This window comes from Agelaius tricolor, unplaced genomic scaffold, assembly GCF_023055355.1.
Source record: "Agelaius tricolor isolate 1412-34295 unplaced genomic scaffold, bAgeTri1.0.p SCAF_7, whole genome shotgun sequence".
Lineage (NCBI taxonomy): Eukaryota > Metazoa > Chordata > Aves > Passeriformes > Icteridae > Agelaius > Agelaius tricolor.
The window spans coordinates 31,620,111-31,639,315 of record NW_027269267.1 but is presented as its reverse complement, the minus strand read 5'-3'; the positions used below and the strand labels follow the sequence as shown (position 1 = coordinate 31,639,315).

At 43.8% G+C, this 19,205-nt stretch overlaps 1 protein-coding gene across 4 annotated transcripts; it reads right to left on the bottom strand.

Moving 5' to 3' along the window:
• Positions 1–1,562: 1,562 nt before the first annotated feature.
• LOC139591785 (lysozyme g-like) lies at positions 1,563–19,170 on the bottom strand. 4 transcript variants are annotated; one of them, XM_071430844.1, is made up of 7 exons: positions 15,351–19,170; positions 10,259–14,297; positions 8,941–9,014; positions 8,034–8,123; positions 6,276–6,475; positions 5,916–6,054; positions 1,563–5,164 (listed from the first exon to the last, which is right to left on the bottom strand). In XM_071430844.1, the coding sequence occupies exons 3-7, from the start codon at positions 8,981–8,983 to the stop codon at positions 5,034–5,036; spliced, it is 603 nt and encodes a 200-aa protein (XP_071286945.1). In that variant the 5' UTR covers positions 8,984–9,014; positions 10,259–14,297; positions 15,351–19,170; the 3' UTR covers positions 1,563–5,033. The 4 variants fall into 4 exon arrangements, with proteins under 4 accessions (XP_071286945.1, XP_071286943.1, XP_071286944.1 ...); XM_071430842.1 differs by having other exon boundaries at positions 13,172–14,297; XM_071430843.1 differs by having other exon boundaries at positions 6,276–6,472; positions 13,172–14,297.
• Between the last annotated feature and the right edge of the window lie 35 nt (positions 19,171–19,205).

Genomic DNA, 19,205 nt, shown 5'->3' with positions numbered 1-19,205 from the left:
GCCCTTAATAGGCCACAGCTGTGTCCAATAAGATGAGTGCCACAAAAGACTGGGCTAGCTAGGTGAGGAGAGAGCTGGGGTTTTGTTGGTTGTGCTGTGAAGAAGAAGGAGTCAGGGCTGTAAGGAGATGCCCATGAGAAATCACCAAGAAGGTATGGGAGCTTCACAACAAGATGACAACAGGATTTTGTTTGAGGGATGTTGGTGGGAAACTACTCCGAGGTTGCAATCCTACAATGGGATCTCTTTTAACACTGAAATGGGAAAAAGCAGGCCATGTGCATGCAATATGGGAGTATTCAGTTTCCAGGAAGGCAATTAAATAACCTGAGGCAAGCATTAGAAACAGTTACCCCCAGCTGCAGCACCAGCTCCACAGGAGTCCCTGGGACCACAGGCTGGTGCCAGTCCTGGGCAGTGTAAGAGCTGGTGTCTGTCCTGGCTAGAAAATCCCAGCCCAGTTTTGCAATGAGTAACAAAGCAGAACAAACACAGTTGTTCAGCACTGCCTTCATGTGCTGGTGTTTCCCTTTGTTTTCTGCATATCTCAGGGAGATAGACATGGACACGTGGCTCAAACAGATCCAGCTGCAGCATTTGGAATCAGCCATCAGAACAATCTGCTCTCCCACGTAGCTTAGGGCTCTGACCCAACAGGGTCTTGGTTTTGACAATGTTTTCCTGCTGCTTCAGTTACTGCTGAAAGAGGTGGTTTAATTGGTCCCTCTGCCTGGTTTCTATGAAAACCAGTCACTGCAGCTCCAGTCTCCAGGCAGATCCCTGCCTGAGCCACGGAGGGATCAGCCCATGCCACCTGCAGCTTAACAAGTTGATGAGAGAGAAAGACTCCACCTCACACTTGCTCTTTACGGTAGGAAGCACATTTAAATAAATTTCCCAGTAGTAACATCACTTGTAAAACCAAATCACAGGACCCCAACAAAGAAGGTTTTTCTTCCCTGTCTACAATTTGTTTTCCATTTGGTGACTGCTGATTCTGATTCAGCAGTGTTAACTTGGAAAGGTCCTTAAAGAACAACTATTGCATTCCCCTCTCTGCAAAATGTGACTGCAAAGAGAGCAGGTTTAGATTAGATATTAGGAAGAAATTCTTTACTGTGAGTGTGGTGAGGCCCTGGAATAAGTTGTCCAGAGAAGTTGTGGATGCCCCATCTTTGGAAGTGTTCAAGGCCAGGTTGGATGGAGCCCTGAGCAATCTGATCTAATGGGAAGTGTTCCTACCTGTGGAAGGGGAGTTGGAACTTGGTGATCTTTAAGGGTCCTTTCAAACTCAAACCATTTTGTGATTATATATGATGTACAGCAACTTTTATGTGTTGATCTTGAATGTTGTTTAAAACGCCCACGAAATGCTGCATTGCTTCATTATCCTGAAAGGTTTTTTTAAGTATCCAACAAATCTGCTGCTAAACTTGCTGCTATTTGTCTTACCCTCAAGAGGAATGGAAGCTGGTAGGTCCTTGCCCTTTGTTTCTTTTGTATATTAGAAAATCATAACTATGTGCATTCTCTCTCTCTCTTTTTTTTTTTTTTTTTTTGGGGGGGGGGGTCGAGGGGAAGGTCTAATTCCTTATTTCCACAGGCTGTACTTTCCATCAGGGTTGTGATTGTCCTGAGCATATTTTTGTTGGTGCAACAGTCTCAAGCACTGTTGCCAAGCCTCACTGACTGACAGCTGAATAGCTGAGAGAAGAGTTACCTCAGGTTCTTCACACACAGTGCTGTAACAAAGATAACCTCACAAATGAGATATTCCTTTTTTTTTTGATTTCTTCTGTCTTTGGCATCAACTTTGCTTCCCACCAGCATCCCCAGCACTTTCTGTGGGATGGTTGCCCACCTGGTACACTGCTGCTTGACCTTGTTGAGTGTTTTGCACCTGTGTTTAATTGATTCCTGTGTTTGGTTCCTAACAGGCTTTCACAGTTTCTAACCACAATGAAAATGTTCATGTTCCCTTTCCATGTAGCCCATGGTTAGATAGCTCACATCCTCCATTCATTTTCTGACTGCAAATTTCAGAGAAACTGCTGTAGGACAGACTCGTGTATCTCCACTTCGTGTATCTCCACAAAATCTCATTAGTTTGGCCAGAGGCTGCTGCTAACTAGTGCTTTTTCCACTTATTTTAAAGCCCTTCACATATGAGGGCACTTCATATTTCTGCTGAAAGCATTATCACCCTCATGGTATGGCACAACCATGGCTTCTCTCTTGGCCACTTACCCAGTTAGATAAAGATTTTAATTGATCTGAGATGGTTTTTCCCTGCCAAGCCAGGCTGCTAGCACCCTCCTGACAGTTTCTTGCTGCTTTGTTGTCCCGCAGGATCTCTTGAAGGAACCATTCAATCCTTTATTCTAGCACCTTCCTCAATGTTTCAGGCAGGTGTCTTGGTCTTTGATTCCCTGGAACCTTCTTTCCCCTTTGATGTGGCTTTTCTCTTTCCTTGCCTGTGCTTCTGCTTTTTCTGATATGTTACGTGGTACTAGATAATTTGCTTTGCAAGGTGTCTGTTGTTTTGGGTTTTTTTCAATAGGCCATAGGTCAAAAGGGTGACCAAGAGTGCGACTGTGGCTGCTCTGTCTACATCAGGCAGAAAAGGAGCTTCCAGCAACATGGACAGAGGTGACCAGAAAAAGATCAGAGAGGAACAACAATCTGAACTCATTATTTGTCAGGAAACCTTTTGCTCAAATCTTACTGTTAAACTTTCCTTGTTTATTTGCTACTGTTAAACTTTCCTTGTTTATTTGCTCCTTCCTACCATTTCATCAAGCTTCACCTAACAGCTGCAGCGATTTTCTGTATTTGCTGCAAAGCGCTGATACCCTAAAACAAAATTTGGAACAAAATATGGAGTTTCCATAACTTGGAATTTTAAATAGACTTTAAAATATAAATAATCCTTTGTGGTGATGCTGCACAACTCAGCAGGCAGGTCTGCAGGCCCTTGGGTGTTGCTACCACAACATGAAGCAGCAGCTTCATAGCTTCAAATTGGACTCCTGAGGAGCTCAGAGATCTGCAGGGTTGGCAGCACCAATAGTGGTGACAAGGAGCTTGCTGGCAGCAATTGAGGATGACATGAAGGCAACCAAAGAAAGCTCCACTCTTGTTCACCCTTGGAACTCAAGCCCTAGCTTTGTACACATAGGCAGCAATGAGATTCCCCGCCTCATGTGAAATTTATACTGATCTACCGAAAATTCATTCATAGGCTTTACATAAGAGGTTTATGTAACATAGGTTTACATAACATAATGCACCAAAGGCTTCATCCTATGAATTTTACATAAGTAATGTTAAGTAGACAACCATGTGATATATTTCATAAGTTTGTATTACAAAGTAATTATTTTAGTAAAATTATATTAATATAGTGCAGAATTCATTAAAGACTAATTTCAATATCTGTGTTGCTCAACACTGAACTGTTTACGGTAGTCTTAAAAAAGAAATCAGTGACATTTGAGACAACATAGGATTCCCTCTGGTCTCCAGAGGTGATTAAACTAGTTTGCTTGTAATGTATGTTAATCATGCAGAGCCCTTGCCATGATGGTAAGCAGATGAGGGACTGGCAAGACAAGGGGCAAAGTGTTAAAAGTGCTCTGCTGGCAAAAGCTGTCTCCAATCCAGCTCTCGTGCTGCCTGTGTTGACCCTGCCTGGCAGCCCAGGCACAGGGACAGCACTGCCCCTTGCTGCCAGGCAAGGACTGCCAGGAACATCACTTCTGCATCAGCAATGGTGGCAGCTGGAAGAAAAGTACTCTGACACCTCCAAAATGGTTATTTGAAAGGCTAAATGTGAACATTCCTATTACCAGGCCCACAAGTTTGGGTCAGGAGCCAGACTCAGGCCCAGCTCTTCTGACCTATCCAGTCTGCAGCAGCATTATCCTCTCTCTGTTCTCAAACTGAGTTTTAGACCCTTCCAAGAGTATTGAATGGGGTTATTTACTCAAGCTTTACCCAGCTTGAGTAAATAGCTTTACAGCTACCCACTGAGTCCCATGAAACTGAAAAAAATAAACATTGGGATTTAACATTTATCTTTATTTCTATCTTATTCTCATTATTGTTATCTAATTAATAAATTGGCACCAAGAGACCCATCCACTTTCAAACAGACCAGAGCTCATTCACTTCTATTAGAAACTGGGATTTCTAGCACAGGGACAGATGCTGAAATGCTTTTAAATTTGGAGGAAACTCAGCATATATGTGCCAAAGTTAAAACAGGAAAGGTTGTGGGTTTTTTACTAAAACTATTGCTGTGATACGGCTCCCAGCGTGGGTACGTATGGGGCTGACTCCTGCTCCAAGGGCTGCTCACTGATGGAAAGGCATTTTGCCTGCTCTGCCATTTGTGGTATTTTCCATACAGATGCCCTGATGAGGTCCCCAGCTGCACCATGGCCATGGACTTAGGAGACCAAGCAAAGCATATTTAGTATTGTTCCCCTGAAGGCTGGCTACAGCAACACTCAGCTACTGCAGAGACCAATAAGTCTCTTCATTGCTCCTTAGCCAGCAGCACCAAGGCAAGGAACACAGGGTATTCATGCCCTGCATTGGCCATGGAGAGGAAAGAGGGTGGATGCAAATGGGAAGAGCACAGCTGATGCCCAGGGAGAGCTGTTTGTGTCCATGTCTGGGAGATGCACAAACAGCCCTGGGGTGCAACTTTGAACAGGAAGAGTCACCTTCCTCACTCAAAATTTAAACATTGCTGGTGTGTCCCCATCTGTCTTTCAAAGGCCCTGAGCTTGTGGGATCTCATCCCTGGGGATCTCCTGGAAGTCAGTGCTGAGCTTGCCCATCAGTGAGCAGGGGGCTGGGATTTGCTGGAGTGAGCAAGGTGGCATTGGCAATGCCACCAGCATTGGTCCTGCCAGGAGACCTGAGGAACTGCTCTGGGTACTACAGCACTGGGCTGTAGTGGGTTACTACATCACTGCTGGGTCAGTCTGCAGAGGGGAGGCTCCGTGGTGGGGTGGGTTTAAGACCTAGAACCCATTTCTCTTAAAGTACTGGGCTCTCCTAATCACGCTGTTGACGTAGTTGTAGTCATTGCTGCATGGGTCTGCCTCGTAGACCTGGACGTTGCCCATTTTTGCATGGTAGGTGCAGATTCCCCCTGGAAAGAGTTAAGAAGTTGTTATGGGCCTTTAAGTAAGAGATAGAGATTAAAGAGCAAAAATTTGTAGCAAAAAACACCATGCATCTCACCAAACAGGAACTGCTTGGCAAAGTGCCAAATGTGCATTATTTTTGAAAAGTGACTGATTTTGTAAAATCTTTCTTGCTATAGTGAAGGAGCCCATGACTCTCTCCAAATGCAGATGGAAATGGAACAGTTACCAGAAAAGGGTGTAATCAGAGCAAAGGAAGGGCAGTAGCAGAGCAAGGAAGGGAGAGAAAGAAATAGCATAGGGTGAACAAATCAGCACTCAGCACAGACTACAAGGAAACCTGGATGCAATCTTCCTGGACACAACAGGTTGCTACAATAATTCTGTTGTGTTGTGATGCCTCAGTTTCTGCATTCTCCAGTCACTTTTTTTTAGTTGCTTTCTATCTTATTTATCCATCTAACAGCCATTTCTCATTGCCAGTCTGCTGGTCTGGTACTGCTACTGTTAAACTAGAAAACACTGGTTCTGGTTGTTATTTTGGGGCTTTGGGGGTTTCTTTTGTTTGTTTGGGGTTTTTTGGTTTTTTTTTTTTGTTGTTGTTGTTTTTTTGGTTCTTTGTTGGCTTTTTTTTTGCAAGAGATCCTGTAAAATCTGCCAGATTGATGCTCTTTTTCCCTTAAAAGTGACGCCAAAAAGCACACAGCACTCCCATCAGTCAGTCTGTTCCTCCCTAGTACAAAGCTCATTCCGTACCTCTCAGCTGTCGATCCCAGGACCAGGTAGGATGTCTTGCCCGTACTTCATTAATGGAAAGAACCAGGATATTTGAGCACTGATTTATGTGTTCTTCACTATCCCACGTCACAGAAGGTTGCACTTGCTGCCTGCTGATCTAGGAAAGACAAGCAAGAAAATGGGTTTCCCTCTGAATGCCTCCCCCTCTTTGTTGCACTCCCAGGCTTTGCCTCATTGAAGTGACCTTATTCAGGAAAGCCTTGGATACAGAGGGATTGCAATAAAGTGCTCTTTCAAACACAGAACAGTGATTTGCTAAGATAAAGCCCTGGGGTGTGCACTACATTGCTATTGCTCACGCTTGTCACCCTGGAGTACCTGCATCAGGCCGTACTTCTGCCGTGCCCGGTCCCAGCCGTTGTCCAGGAGCAGGCCCACACGGCTCTCCTGGGACATGATGGCACCGATGAGCGCTGGGTCCAAGCAGAGGTTGCTGGCTACTCTCTTAATTGGGATCTCGTATCTCCTCAGGCGTGGCAGGTCTGCCTCAGCCGTCCTCCGTATCATGGCATATCCTGCTGCATAGGAAAAGGCAGAGTTACACACACCCCTGTCCAAACCCCTCGCTTCCCCTTGAGCAGGTGTGTCAAAGGAGTACTCAAGTGTTTAAGATATCGCATCTACATCAAGTTGGGCAGTAGGATTTGAGGAACAAGCACAGCTCTATTGGCTCTGACTATGGCCAGGGAGCTGCTGTTCCACTACCCAAGGATGACCAGGAGAACAGGGAGGCTTCTTAGGAGGTGGAATGCATGGTCCTCTTCTTCTGCTGCACCTCTGTGTTGCAGTGTGATGTCATGGTTTGCCTCAGATCCCCCAGGTTCCTCCCTGATAATTCCCTACCAGGTGTGTCAATCATCCCTCCTTTCCACACCCTGACCCCTGCTGAGCGCTGTCTGTCAGTCCTGGCATTCCAGATGGGCGTCGAATGATTGGCAGAGTTCAAAAGATGCCTTTCAGCCCTGGAGAGACATTGGGCCATCCAGGTGTCATTTGTCTCCTGAGACTTCCCCCCCTGCCTGGTTGGTGGTCCCTCGTGCCCCTTCCCTCCCCCTCTCCCCAGGGTTAAAAGGAACAGCAGTCACACAGTTCAGAGTCCTGTTGGAGCTGTTATTGCATTCAGAGGCCTGAATAAAGCTCTGGATAGAAACCATCCATCAGAACTAACTCCTTTCATTCATCCTCACCTTAAAGCTTCTCTGCCAAGGTAAACCTGAGCTCCTGCAAGCCTGGACTTGTCTCTAAGCGCCCAGCTGCAGCATCCAGCTAGCCAAAGGTGTCTCTGAGGTGAAATCATCACAGCTGCTGCCTTTTGGTCAAGCAGCAAGGGCCAGACAAGCCCAGGCACATTCCCTCCGGCTATATTGGTATCATTCCAGTACCTCTGGAGTCAGAGAAGTGAAGTTTCAAAATGGATTTGAAAAAATTGAGGGGTGTGTTATTACAGATTGTCCACACTGCAGTAATAGCTATGTTCTATTTCTAGAGAGTGGGGGCTTTTTTAAAGCAAATTTGGAACAGTTTGGAAACAAGCAAGCAGGTTCAGATCTATGCTTGAACGCCTGCAGTCAGGTGTCTGCCCTGGAAAAACCTACATCCAAGGAACATGGAGATATCAGCAGTAGGAATGTGACACAGTCAGCTGTGTGCTCACACCAGGCAGTAACACCAGGCAAGAAAGAGAGAAATGTGAAGCACTGGCCAGCTCAGCCAATATGCCGGCACTCAGGACCTGGCTCTGTGCATCCTACCCTGGGAGCAGACAAGCCCTGGGGCTTAGTGAGGAGGCTGATGCTAAAGTCCTGGCTGATGAAGACGCTGTTTTAACTGAAAAGAGGTGGTACTATTTCCTTTTGCTTTAAGGCCAAAGATCCTGACTATGGGACATGAAGTTTGTCCTTCCACTTCCCATCAGGTCTGGAGGCTTCACCTGCTCTTTTGGGAGAGGAAGTGTTGCTTTCTCTCTTTTTGCTGTTTGAATAGCTGCACCACATTTAATTTGGCAATGGCAGGAGGTAAGGCATCTCTCTATCAGGTACAAACAAGCTGACAAATCAAGCAGTGAATGATACATACCACAGTCAGAGGCTCTTACAGGTGTACAGGAGATGGTGGGGGCTTGAAGAGCACTTATATCGCCATAGCAACTGTAACTCAGGGATGGAGCTGAAATATGAAACAGAGGTGTTTGAACACACAAAATCTCAGAGCAGTATTGTTCAAGTCAAGCATGAGAGCGTCCAGACCTGCAATCCACATCCCCTTGTGTTGGCCCTGCTTCTGTGGTTGCTACTGGTCTCCATCAGTAATGTTATCAAAGAAAGGTAGAGAACAGAAATTGGTTCTTTTCTAATTGAATATTGAAGCAAATGGATCTAATGACTGTTTAGATGAATATGCACCTGCCCTGTTAGGTCTAAAGGGTGGTGTGGGAGAGGAGAACCAGTGTCTCTGCATTTATTTCAGAGGACAGTTCCCATGCCCTCTGAAAATGGGTTCAATGCCCCTCAGTGTTTGGAACCACTCAGATGAAGGCTGGTGGTCACTGAGCACCCTGGCTGGGATTGTCTGCTGCGTCCCTCGATAACTTGGTGAGGAATTAATTCAGGAGAATGCTTGCCTCAGTCTGGGAAAATTACCCTATTTCCCTAGTAACTGAGGAACAAATAGCCTCTATCAAACAGATCACTTTTGTGAGACCATTTCTAAGAAGGCAGAGAGATTGGATAAAGTTAGCTGGGAAAACCAAGAGGAGACATGGCTGTGATTCCCTTGGTTTCAGTCTCATCCTCCAGATGAGCTGATTTAAAAGGCACATGTGGGCAGCAACCAGCCTCATACAGCAGCTGAGGACCTTCAGCCACACCAGATCTTACAGAGCCATGCAGGAAGGGGACCCCAGGCCTACTGCACACATCCTCTCCAAGGTCCTTCTGCAAATAATTCCCAGTCTGCTTTTGACAGCAACCCAAACCTGTCTTACCAACAAGGGCTGAAAGACCCAGCAACAGCAGTGCAGGGATCATGGTGATGGCTCTCCTCAGCTGTCCCAGGAACCTAGAAACACAGTGGGTTGCAAAACATGAAGAAATTACTGCAGATTTTCAGCAGCACTCTAGCAAAGTTGGAATGCTAAAAGCTTCTACCCTGAGGCACCAGGCAGAGATGCCTTAGCTGAAGAGGGGTTGGGAAGCAGAGGATCTTTCTTCCCTTAGGGAAGTTGGGACCAGGGAGGTAGCCTGGACTAGCAGGGCCTTTTTTAGCCCCTGTCAGTTGTCATTGCTTGCTCACATGGCCCCTCCTGAAAGCCCATGGTGTGTCTTTATGATGAGCACATCCACTAACTTTGCTTTAATTTTATAGGTGTTTGAGGTCTAATGTGCTATAAAGTGCACACAACCCCTGCCTCCCTGTTCAAAAAGGATTTTTCCTTGGCTCTTGGAAAAACTTGTTATCAAAAATCAAGGACTGTGACCCTTAATACTCTGCTGAGAGCATGCAAGGCAACTCCAACGTTTATCTGGTGAAATAATACTTCTCTGTGTGATACTGGCAGATAACCATTTTACTAATAAATGTGTGTGTTGTGCCTATTAGTAAAATTCCAAAATATCATCAGATGATAACTATCAAATGCAAAACAATTGACTGTATTTGCCTTGCTGATGAACACATTTAAACTGAGCAGATTTGTGGTTTACAAATGCTTGGATTTTCTTCCCCCGGAAGATTGCAAACACAAAATACACCACAAATCTTGTAGGCAATTAACACTAATCCTGTTTAGGATTATCAGTTACATTGTTACTGTTACATACACAGTTACAAACATTAAAACATTATCAGTTTTAATAGCATGTGACCATTTCTCTAGACTGCATTTCTACTGCAAACCAGATTATATGTATGCAAATCCACAAATAATCCACCAGAATCATTGGAAAGATTCTCTTGTCCTGACTGAGGTTTTTCAGGCCAGCAATGCCCATGGACAGATCAGGGTGCACCCAGTAACTCAGTTTGAGCTCTAACACTAAGGCCAAGTATTCACAAGCCCAGATCAATACAGCTTGACCCAACACCTATGAATTCAATGGCAAATCCATTTGTGTCCCTATTGAAAGCTACAGGATGTAGCTCTTTTCACCTGCAGGAATTTTTTCACTCCACTCCCATCACAAGAACCTCACAGGCCTTATATAGAAACACCATAGCAATCACAATATTGGCAAAATGCTAAATCAAAATAAATCAAGGTGTCTGGTTCTAAATAAATATTCTGTAAGTGAATTCAGACTCACCTGTATTCAGTTGTCCTTCCTTTGAGGCAGGTCCCTTGATGACTTTTATATATATATATAGGAAAAGGTATCCACCCTATGGGCTTTGGAATGTTAATTCCTACCTAGTGTGATGACGGTTTTAAAGTACACTAAGTAACATATATTAAGAGCTTAGAACTCCAATGATTTCTTTCATCCAAAGATTTGCACAAAGGGTGGTTAGTCAGACTCAGGACAACTCTGTGAAAGGAAATAAACATTGTTTTTCCTCCATCAATAAGCACATTGATGCATAGTAAATGACTTGCAGAAATTATTGAAGTGAATCAGTGGCAGAGGCCAGGCAAAAACCAGATCCCTGTGTAGTCCTCTCCTTGCTTTGCATCTGGACATATTTCTGGAAGGATTGTTTTTGTCTTGTTTCCTCAATGGTTTCAGATAGGCAAGCTTTTAATTAAGTATCATACTTAATTAAGTATCATACTTTAATTAAGTACCATATGAATTTTAACAAGGACAATTAAGGAAAATCCTCCCACTGCTTCATTGTTTACAACAAACCTAATTCAGGATGGACACTTGACTACTTTGAGAGCAGAGGCAGGGTCTGAGTTTAAGATGTGGGGAGGCAGGAGGTTGCAGCAAAAATTAGGAGGAAGAAACTGATCTCAGCAACTGTTGTTAGTGGGGACACACAGAGGGGCTCTGAAACACTTGCACTTTGCAGCCAAGACACTTTTCACATATCTAAAACATCTGAGTCACTTGGAGAAGGAAAGAGTCTGGGAGGCCAGTGCCCTTCAGTCCTGTTCCGTTTGCTGCATTTTTCTCTTCCCTGGAGTCTGCCCAGCATGCAGGGAGGTTAGGAAGGCCAAGATTTTCTTCTGGTGGCTTTCTCTTCATTATTTGATGCATCACGAATCCATCAATTCCCATTACTCTTTTGGGGCTGATGTGGCAGGTAGGAAATGCTGTTTTGGCCAGTTACTAATGAATATGTTCAAAACCAGGCATTGTTACAGGAGGTCTGGTATAAGGGTTAAGGTGAGTCCTAAATATAGAACTCCTACTGAAACCTTCCCAAAGATTACAACAAAGCTAGGCAATCATTCTTCGTGCTCAAACCTGATATCTTCTGTGGTATTTCAGACTAGACTATCCTGTAATCATTTTACTGGGGTTTTACATTTTGAATAGCAGAAGGAAAAGTTTGACATAATGTAAGGTGCACATCTTTGTGGTGTTGTCATGGTCTAACACTTAGAAAATAGAAACATCACATGTACAGTGTGCTTTAGTCCTTTCAAAGGCAATAGCTACTGATGAAATGCTGGAGGGAAGGACAACAAGAAGAAATTATCTGGGAAAAGCTCATAGTGCACAGCTTGATAGCAGCAAACCCAGTAGGGGTTTATCCTCTCACATTAATTTATCCTCTACAGAACAAGACAATAATTTTGTATTAGAAAGAGATGTATTCTCTCAAATAGATTATAACAATTTAGTATTAACATCTAGGTATCCTTTATAAAAACAGCATCATGTTAGTGACAAAAAACTAATGTTCCTCTGTCACTGAGCCTGTGTTCATGCTGATGACTTGGGACCTTCTTTGAGAAGTAGCCTATAATCTTAGGTAAGATTTATTTCCTAATATGTTGTCCACTTGCTGATGGTCCTTAAGATAAAGTTTTGAGATGAAATACTGTTTTTTTTTTTTTAATTGAAATACTGTTTTTTTTGAATTGAAATACTTTGCTACATATTTTTCTCTTTCATTTGTTACCATGTAATCACATTTTTCTACATTTCACAGTAGTCACATGAATTCTTAATGCCTATTCTGCATTGCATTGCTCCTTATATACTCATTGAGTCGTGGATATTATGTTTTAAATGCAAGTTTTTATCTGTGCTGCTATAAGCTCTTAGGTCCCTGGGACAGATTCCTTGTATTCATACAAATTCCACTGTATGCCCAAATAAGAGGATAGTTTTCCAGCAGTGCTATGGACTTTTTCTCACTCAAACCCTCTTTATCCACACAAATTTTTCCAACTGCCTTTTAGAGGAAAAGCCAAAAGCAAGCAGCCTCTATGGAAACATGCTCATATACACTGAATGGGGCAGGGCTCTCAGCTAGTGCATTTGTTCAAGGCACTACCACATCATGAAAGCTGCATGGTGTTAGAAAACACCATCTTCTGCTAAAAGCTCTTTGTGGGGCTGTGTAAACACAGAGCATTGAGTGTAGGTGAGCCACTTAATGAGAGTGGGCTGCATCTGTCACTAGTACAGCACATATTTTCATTTTAATGATAGATTTAATTTGGAAATTTTCATCAGGCGTAGTGTCAATACCTATTCTCCTTGTGCTGGGTTTGGTCAGCACAGTGTGAGACTGGGAGGGAAGGGATGGAAAGTCAAGGAAAGAGGAGGAGTTCACTTAGCAAATAGTATCTGCATCTTCTTAAATTTAGGAAGCAGGAAAGGTTCCTGGTATTCATGGGCATCCTGGCATTAAGCTGCAGTCAGTGACCACAGACACACTTTCTCTGTGATTTGTCAATGACACTGTTGGTTACATTTGGGTAAAGGGAGAGCAGAGTGGGCAAAAAATGTTACCTGACACAATAGCATTTTCCACTTGTCTTACATAAACTAGAAGGGACCACTCCTGAGATCTAAAGCACACCACGGTTCATACCAACAGTTCTTTCCTACTCACAGATTTTCACTTTATATTTTTTCCCCCCTCATGCCAAGGGAAGTTTTTTACATTCTGCTTGACGGAGAACTGATCAAAATGGAGCATCAGTTTGGAAAGGACTACATGCTGCACATGTTGTTCTCCTTCAGGTTGCAGGTTTTAGCATCACATGTCACTGGGTGATGAGAATACCATCTAAAATTACTTGGAATGATACTCACATTAATTATTGTCTCCATTGTGAGTTTCAGCTTGTTTCATAACATCGACAGGCAGATGAATTTCCCAGGTTGTTCCTTTTATCTGGGATGTAATTACAGGTAACACCAGGTATTCTCAGACTTTGTAACTGCTTTATAGGGAAGCTGCCCATCATGCTGACGTAGGGTGGATACCTACCACTAGCTGACCAGTTAAAGATGCATCTGTAGCATCATCTCAGACAAATCCTCTACAGTTGTCCTTCCCAGCTTTTAAAGGGACACACCCAATTTAATAGTTACATTTCCATAGTTCTTCTTTCTAACATCTAGTATACCTGGAAGTAATCATAGAATCATTTAGGTTGGAAAACACTTCTAAGATCATCGAGTCCAGCCATTAACACAGCACTGCCAATTCCACCACTAAACCACATCCCTAAGCACCACATCTACACATCTTCAAAAGTCTTCAAACTTGTAAGACATCAGGGGGTCAGTTTTCACACTATTCAGAAGTGAGCAAGTGCTGAGTGTCCCAATCTTTTCCTTTACCTTGCCTTTCTGAAGAATGCAGATGAGCATTGCAGTAACATCCCCCTCTGCATCTCTCTGGCTTTCACATAAAGTATCTAAGACCAGAAGTGTTTATGAGGGAGGGAAACAAGTGTTTTCCTTCTGTTCTCTAAAATGAAGTTTTAAATTTTACAGTAGGAAAGGTCCTAGCAAAAAGATCACTGGATTGGATTCTATGAGAGCTTGTTCACATCCCATCTTAAACACAGATCACCTAAAGCAAGTAATTTGAAGTTTGAGCCAAGTTAGGGTCCTGCACATGGGTGCAATCCCAAGCACAAATATAGGCAGGGAGATGAATGGATTGAGAGCAGCCCTGAGAAGGACTTGGGGTTGTTGGTTGACAAGAAGTTCAACATGACCCAGCCATGTGCACTCACAGACCAGAAAGGCAACTGTGTCTGGGCTGCAGCAAAGTCAGCTGTGGCCAGCAGGCTGAGGGAGGGGACTCTGTCCCTCCACTACAGACAGTCTCATAGGATCTGGGCTCCCAAAGTAAGGAGGATGGGCAGCTGCTGGAGCAAGTCCAGAGGAGAGTCACCAAGGTGATCAGAGGGCTGGAGCACCTCTCCTGTGAAGAGAAGCTAGGATTAGGATTGTTCAGCCTGGAAAAGAAAAGACTCCGGAGAGACCTTATAGCACATTCCACTACCTAGAGGGGCCAAACAAGAGAGTTTGTACAAGGAGGCACTTTGTACAAGGGCATGTAGTGATAGGACAAGGGGGAATGGCTTCAAACTGACAGAGGGTAGGTTTGGGTTTGATACAAGGAAGAAAGTCTTTGTGTGAGACACTGAAACAGGTTGCCCAGAGAAGCTGTGGGTGCCCCATCCCTGGAAGTGTTGAAGGCCACACTGTATAGGGGCTTGAGCAACCTGGTGTCATGGAAGATGTCCCTACCCATTGGGCTTGGAACTAAGTGATGTTTAAGGTCCCTTCCAACCCAAACTATTCTGTGTTTTGATGATAACTATTAAGGACATTTCTGTGTGCCTGGAATTAATCATACAAAGCATTGAAGACTGTTAACATTCTAGAAAACAAACAGGAAACCATTTCAGGCTTTTTCCAGGGTGGTGCAGTAACAAAAGAAATAATTAGCAAGGAGGAAGTAGATCTGGAAGGTAATTAATGTTGTTCTGTGTATCAATCATCTGATTTTCATACAATGTAATCTTGGGAAAAGCCAATCATTATTGGATATTGCATGGTTTGCAAAGAAGGTAAGTTAATTTTTAAACCTTTTTTATAAGAGTCATATGTTGAAGTCATACCACCAGGTGGGTGATGCTTGAACAGGCTGTGTTCCAAAATGCAAATTATGTTAACACAGATTCAACACTGAGCTGACACAGCTACTTGGCTACTACACCAGGGTTGGCTTAGTTTAGGCAGCTCAAGCCATGGCTGTAACAATTAATCAAAACCCAAAAAAGTAGCTTTAGAATATGCACCTTATGGGCTGTCTAAAAGTAAGTTTTCTTAACTACTTCCTTTCCATCAACAAGCACCCAGTATTTCTCAGCTTAGATGCACTTAAAATTAATTAACAAAATCTGAACAAGGTATTTTTGGGTGGTGCTCTGGGGTGTTAAGTACTGCTTTAGCCAGTGTGATGTGTTACCTTAAATTGATGAAGTAGTAGATGAACATAAGTTCCCTTCTGTAGCATATGATACAGGAACAGTGCTCTGCAGAGGGACAGGGAACAAGGAGCAACTGGCAGACCACAATGTCTTGGATCACCACAATCATATTGGGCTGGCTGAATGCTGAAGGCTCCCAAGCATGATCCAAGAACAAAAGATCAGAGTAAACCTTTTTTGTGTCAAATGTGGTGGAAGCTATCTCTATCCTTTAAATGTGGCTCAGGAACAACATACTCCTCAGAGGAGTTCTCAAGCAGACTACTGTAACATCAAGTACCCTCACCTTCTGATTCTTAGAGGCTTTTCTTCAGCTCCAGATCATAACTCTCACTCTCAAACTGTCACATGCAGCTCTTCTAAAGAGACAGATCAGCCACTCCTGACAGAATTTTCCTTTCAAAAAGTGGGTTACACAGCTATTGTATATGCAACGAGTACAAAAGCCATGTTATTTCTTCAGCACCTAGTGCTTGTTTGTGTATATATGAGAGATGAAGTGACAACATCCCTCACACTGGGTTGAGAACACCAGCTTTACCCTTATGGGGAAGACAGAGGGCTTGTCTTAGAAACTGTACTGGTCAAAGCCCAAATTTTTATAGAAATTTCTGTAGAAAAGCCTTCATTTTAGTATTTCTAGATGGGGGATAGAAAAAAAGGGGATTACTTGTAACATAGGACTTGACAACATCAATTCATCTTTTGAATTGGCCTCCCTCTACCCCTGTGACACTTGCAGGTAATCCAGCCTACTAATGGGGTCTGAGAACAGCTACTCAGTTGGTTGCTCTCTCCAGAATTTGTTTCTCATCCTGCCTCTTTCTTGGACCAGACTTCTTCACACTCTCAGATCCCAAAGCTCAGCTCAGCACTTCACTTGGGGGTAGATTTCTAGCAACAGAGCAAAAGCCAGGATCAGTCAGTGATCAAGGAGTGTCCAGTCGTGTCCACATAATTCAGCATCAAGAGCTGAACAACTGAGATCTTGTTTGGTTATTATTTTTGCCTTTGTGCTCTCTTTTATTATTTCATACCAAGCATCAGGCACAGACTTAAGCACTAATCATTATTAAAATTATATGCTGAGTTCAGGCATAAGCCCCATCACTTCCCAAGCTATTCCTGAACATTTCTCATCTTTGTTGTCTAACAACCTTTCATGGCAAACCAGGCACCATCTTGTGATTGGTCTAGGCTCAGGAACTTTAGTCAGTCATGTCCTGACATACCTCATCCATCTGTGGTAAGAAATTAATCACATTGTCATGGTTTAACACTGGCACAATGCCAGTGCCCCCCATGAAGATACCTTCTCCCTGGTTTCTGCTGTGAGATGTGACCAGGAATAAGCAAAGCAGGCTCCTACTTAGGGAAAAAAGAAAACAAAACTTTATTAACTACACTACAACTACAAAGAAAAAGGAACACACATACACAGGGAAAATGAAAACTTCACAAATGCATTTCCTCCTCCCCCCACCAAATTTCCAACACAATACATTGTTTCTCAAATCACCAACTCTCGGTCCAGCACCACCCTTCAAACAATCAATCCTCAGTTCATCAAGAGGAGAGGAGTCCTTCTTGTGCCATGGGCTTCCCCTGGAAACACAATCGAAGCCTCATGTGTTTCCTGTGTCACTTGTGGCACCGCCCGGAGTACATCTGCCGTCGTGACTTCTTCCTTTTCATGTCCAGTGCTCTCACCACTGAACACGGACCAGAACTGCTTCTAGGGTTGTCTTTTAAGGATGCTCTGTCCCGATCCAAAAAAGGCACAGTCTCTCCTTTGGGACACCTGTCCCCACAATCTCTCCTTTGGGACACCTGTCCCCCCCATATTTTTTCACCCCCTGGGGCCGAGGGGCATCAACACTGAACCCTCTTGGCTCTGAGGCCATTGCCTCCCCCTAGAATGCAGTCTCTGTATCACAAGGAACATGGTTCTGTCCATGGCTATACAAAAAGAGTCCAGCAAAAGCCACTCCATCATCTCTTCCCACTAGGATTCTTCTCTACTCTTCTACTATCTCTCACTCGCCCAGACCTCTCTCACACCGGCCCATTTCCTTTTTCATCTTCCACTCTATCTTCTAGGAAAGGTCAATGTTCTGTAAAGTTCTCATTTTCCAAAAAGGGGTTAAAAGCTCCTACAAGCGGCCGGCTGAACCCCCCCTTCTTCTCCTTCCCAGCCGTGCTGCCGGCACAGGCCCATGTTTATCAAGCTTCAAGGTCACAGTCTCAGGCAGCGGCTCTTTCTCTCTCTCTCTGTGTCTCTCAGGGGGGCTGCCCGATGGCTCCCAGTGTCTCTCTCTCTCTCTCTCTCTCTTCCACCCTTCCACCCCGGGGCTCAGGCCTACCTCTCCCAGCCACATGGCTTTCCCCTCCCCCTGCCCAGCCAGCAGCTGGGCCGGGGGAGAGACCCGAACTCTTTCCCGCCGGAAACCCAAGAGGACCCTCCCAGGGGAGAGCTCTGCTTTTAACCCCGTGTTCTCAGAGGCGTGTCCATGTCCCAATGGCCAGGTTAAATGCCAATATTAAAGTCTGGATATCCATTGGCCAAAAACACAGCATCCCAAAAAACACATTTCCTGTCAAACCACCACACACATAAAACTTGCATTTCTTCTGCATATTGCGAATCATTAGCATCTCATCAATCAGCCATATGGCCACTAGATTGCTGTTGACAAAGTTATCTTTCTGCTTTTCAAGTCTGTACAGCTCACATTTATTTGAGATGGTGTTCTCTGTATCATGACACTTCTAGCTTGCTGTCCCAAGTCTTATACCATGGACAATTCATTCACTTAACCTGAATGGCAAAATCATTAAACTCTACCACAGAAGAGTAATTTGATCCTCACTACTCAGACTAGATGAATTTCCCATTTCTTAAAGAACTTCTAGGTTTCAGCAAAAAATAAAACTTTTGGGTTTGAATTGTTCATCTCAAAGTAATATGTAGGATGGAAGTGTAACCAAGAGGACTGTTCAGTAAGTTTTAATGTTCATTGAAGACAGAATATACAGAAACAAGAAAAGTTTCCATGAAAGTAAAGACTTGAAGAGAAAATCTGTGAGAATACTACTTTCAAAATAAATCTAAACTTACAGTACGGACAGTCTCAACTTCCCTTGCTACCCATGTCCATGGCAGGGGGGGGTGGAACTAGATGATCTCTAGGGTCCCTTGCAACCCAGCCCATTCCCTGAGCCTGATTCTACCCAAACCACACATTCCTGCAAACTCCTTGTATCAGCACTAGAGTATGTGTGGTCATGTTACAAGCCTGATCAAGGAAGAGGTCCCAGGAAGATTAACCTAGAAAAAAAAAATCATCAGCTTAAAGTGACATGAAAGCAGAGACTCCAAGTAGGATTTGCACTGAGTTTGTAATGAGGCTATTCACGTGTGGAACTGAGTAACCTCCACCAACGCACCGTGCTGGAATCCTGGCAAGCCCACGCGTTTCCACACAGCACGCAGCTACATCAGAGGTGATTTTATATTTCCACAGCTTATTCAACACAATTAGGGCTCAGTGATGACTCCTGCTAACACACTTGTAAAAATACTGCTGGAACATTGGTCTCCTGAATTTCATGCAACTGGATGCAGGGGGAAAATGGAGCATTTTCTAAAGCATTGTGCATTAAAAAAGTGATCAGTGTGAATCAAGTCTCCTTTATGCTTCTCCTAGATCAATGGGCAGCTGTGTACGTCTTAAGCTGATTGTGTTCTCCAAGTGATCCTGTATGTTAGGACAGAACTGTGTATCACCTGTTAGAAAACTAGAAAGGGCTCAAACAAACTTTCTGATGGACTT

Coding starts and splice junctions, on each gene's coding strand:
- LOC139591785 (XM_071430842.1), bottom strand. Junction 8,124..8,940: donor GGGTCTTTCAGCCCTTGTTG/GTAAGACAGGTT, acceptor TTCATATTTCAG/CTCCATCCCTGAGTTACAGT. Junction 5,165..5,915: donor CTGGGATCGACAGCTGAGAG/GTACGGAATGAG, acceptor AACTCTTTCCAG/GGGGAATCTGCACCTACCAT.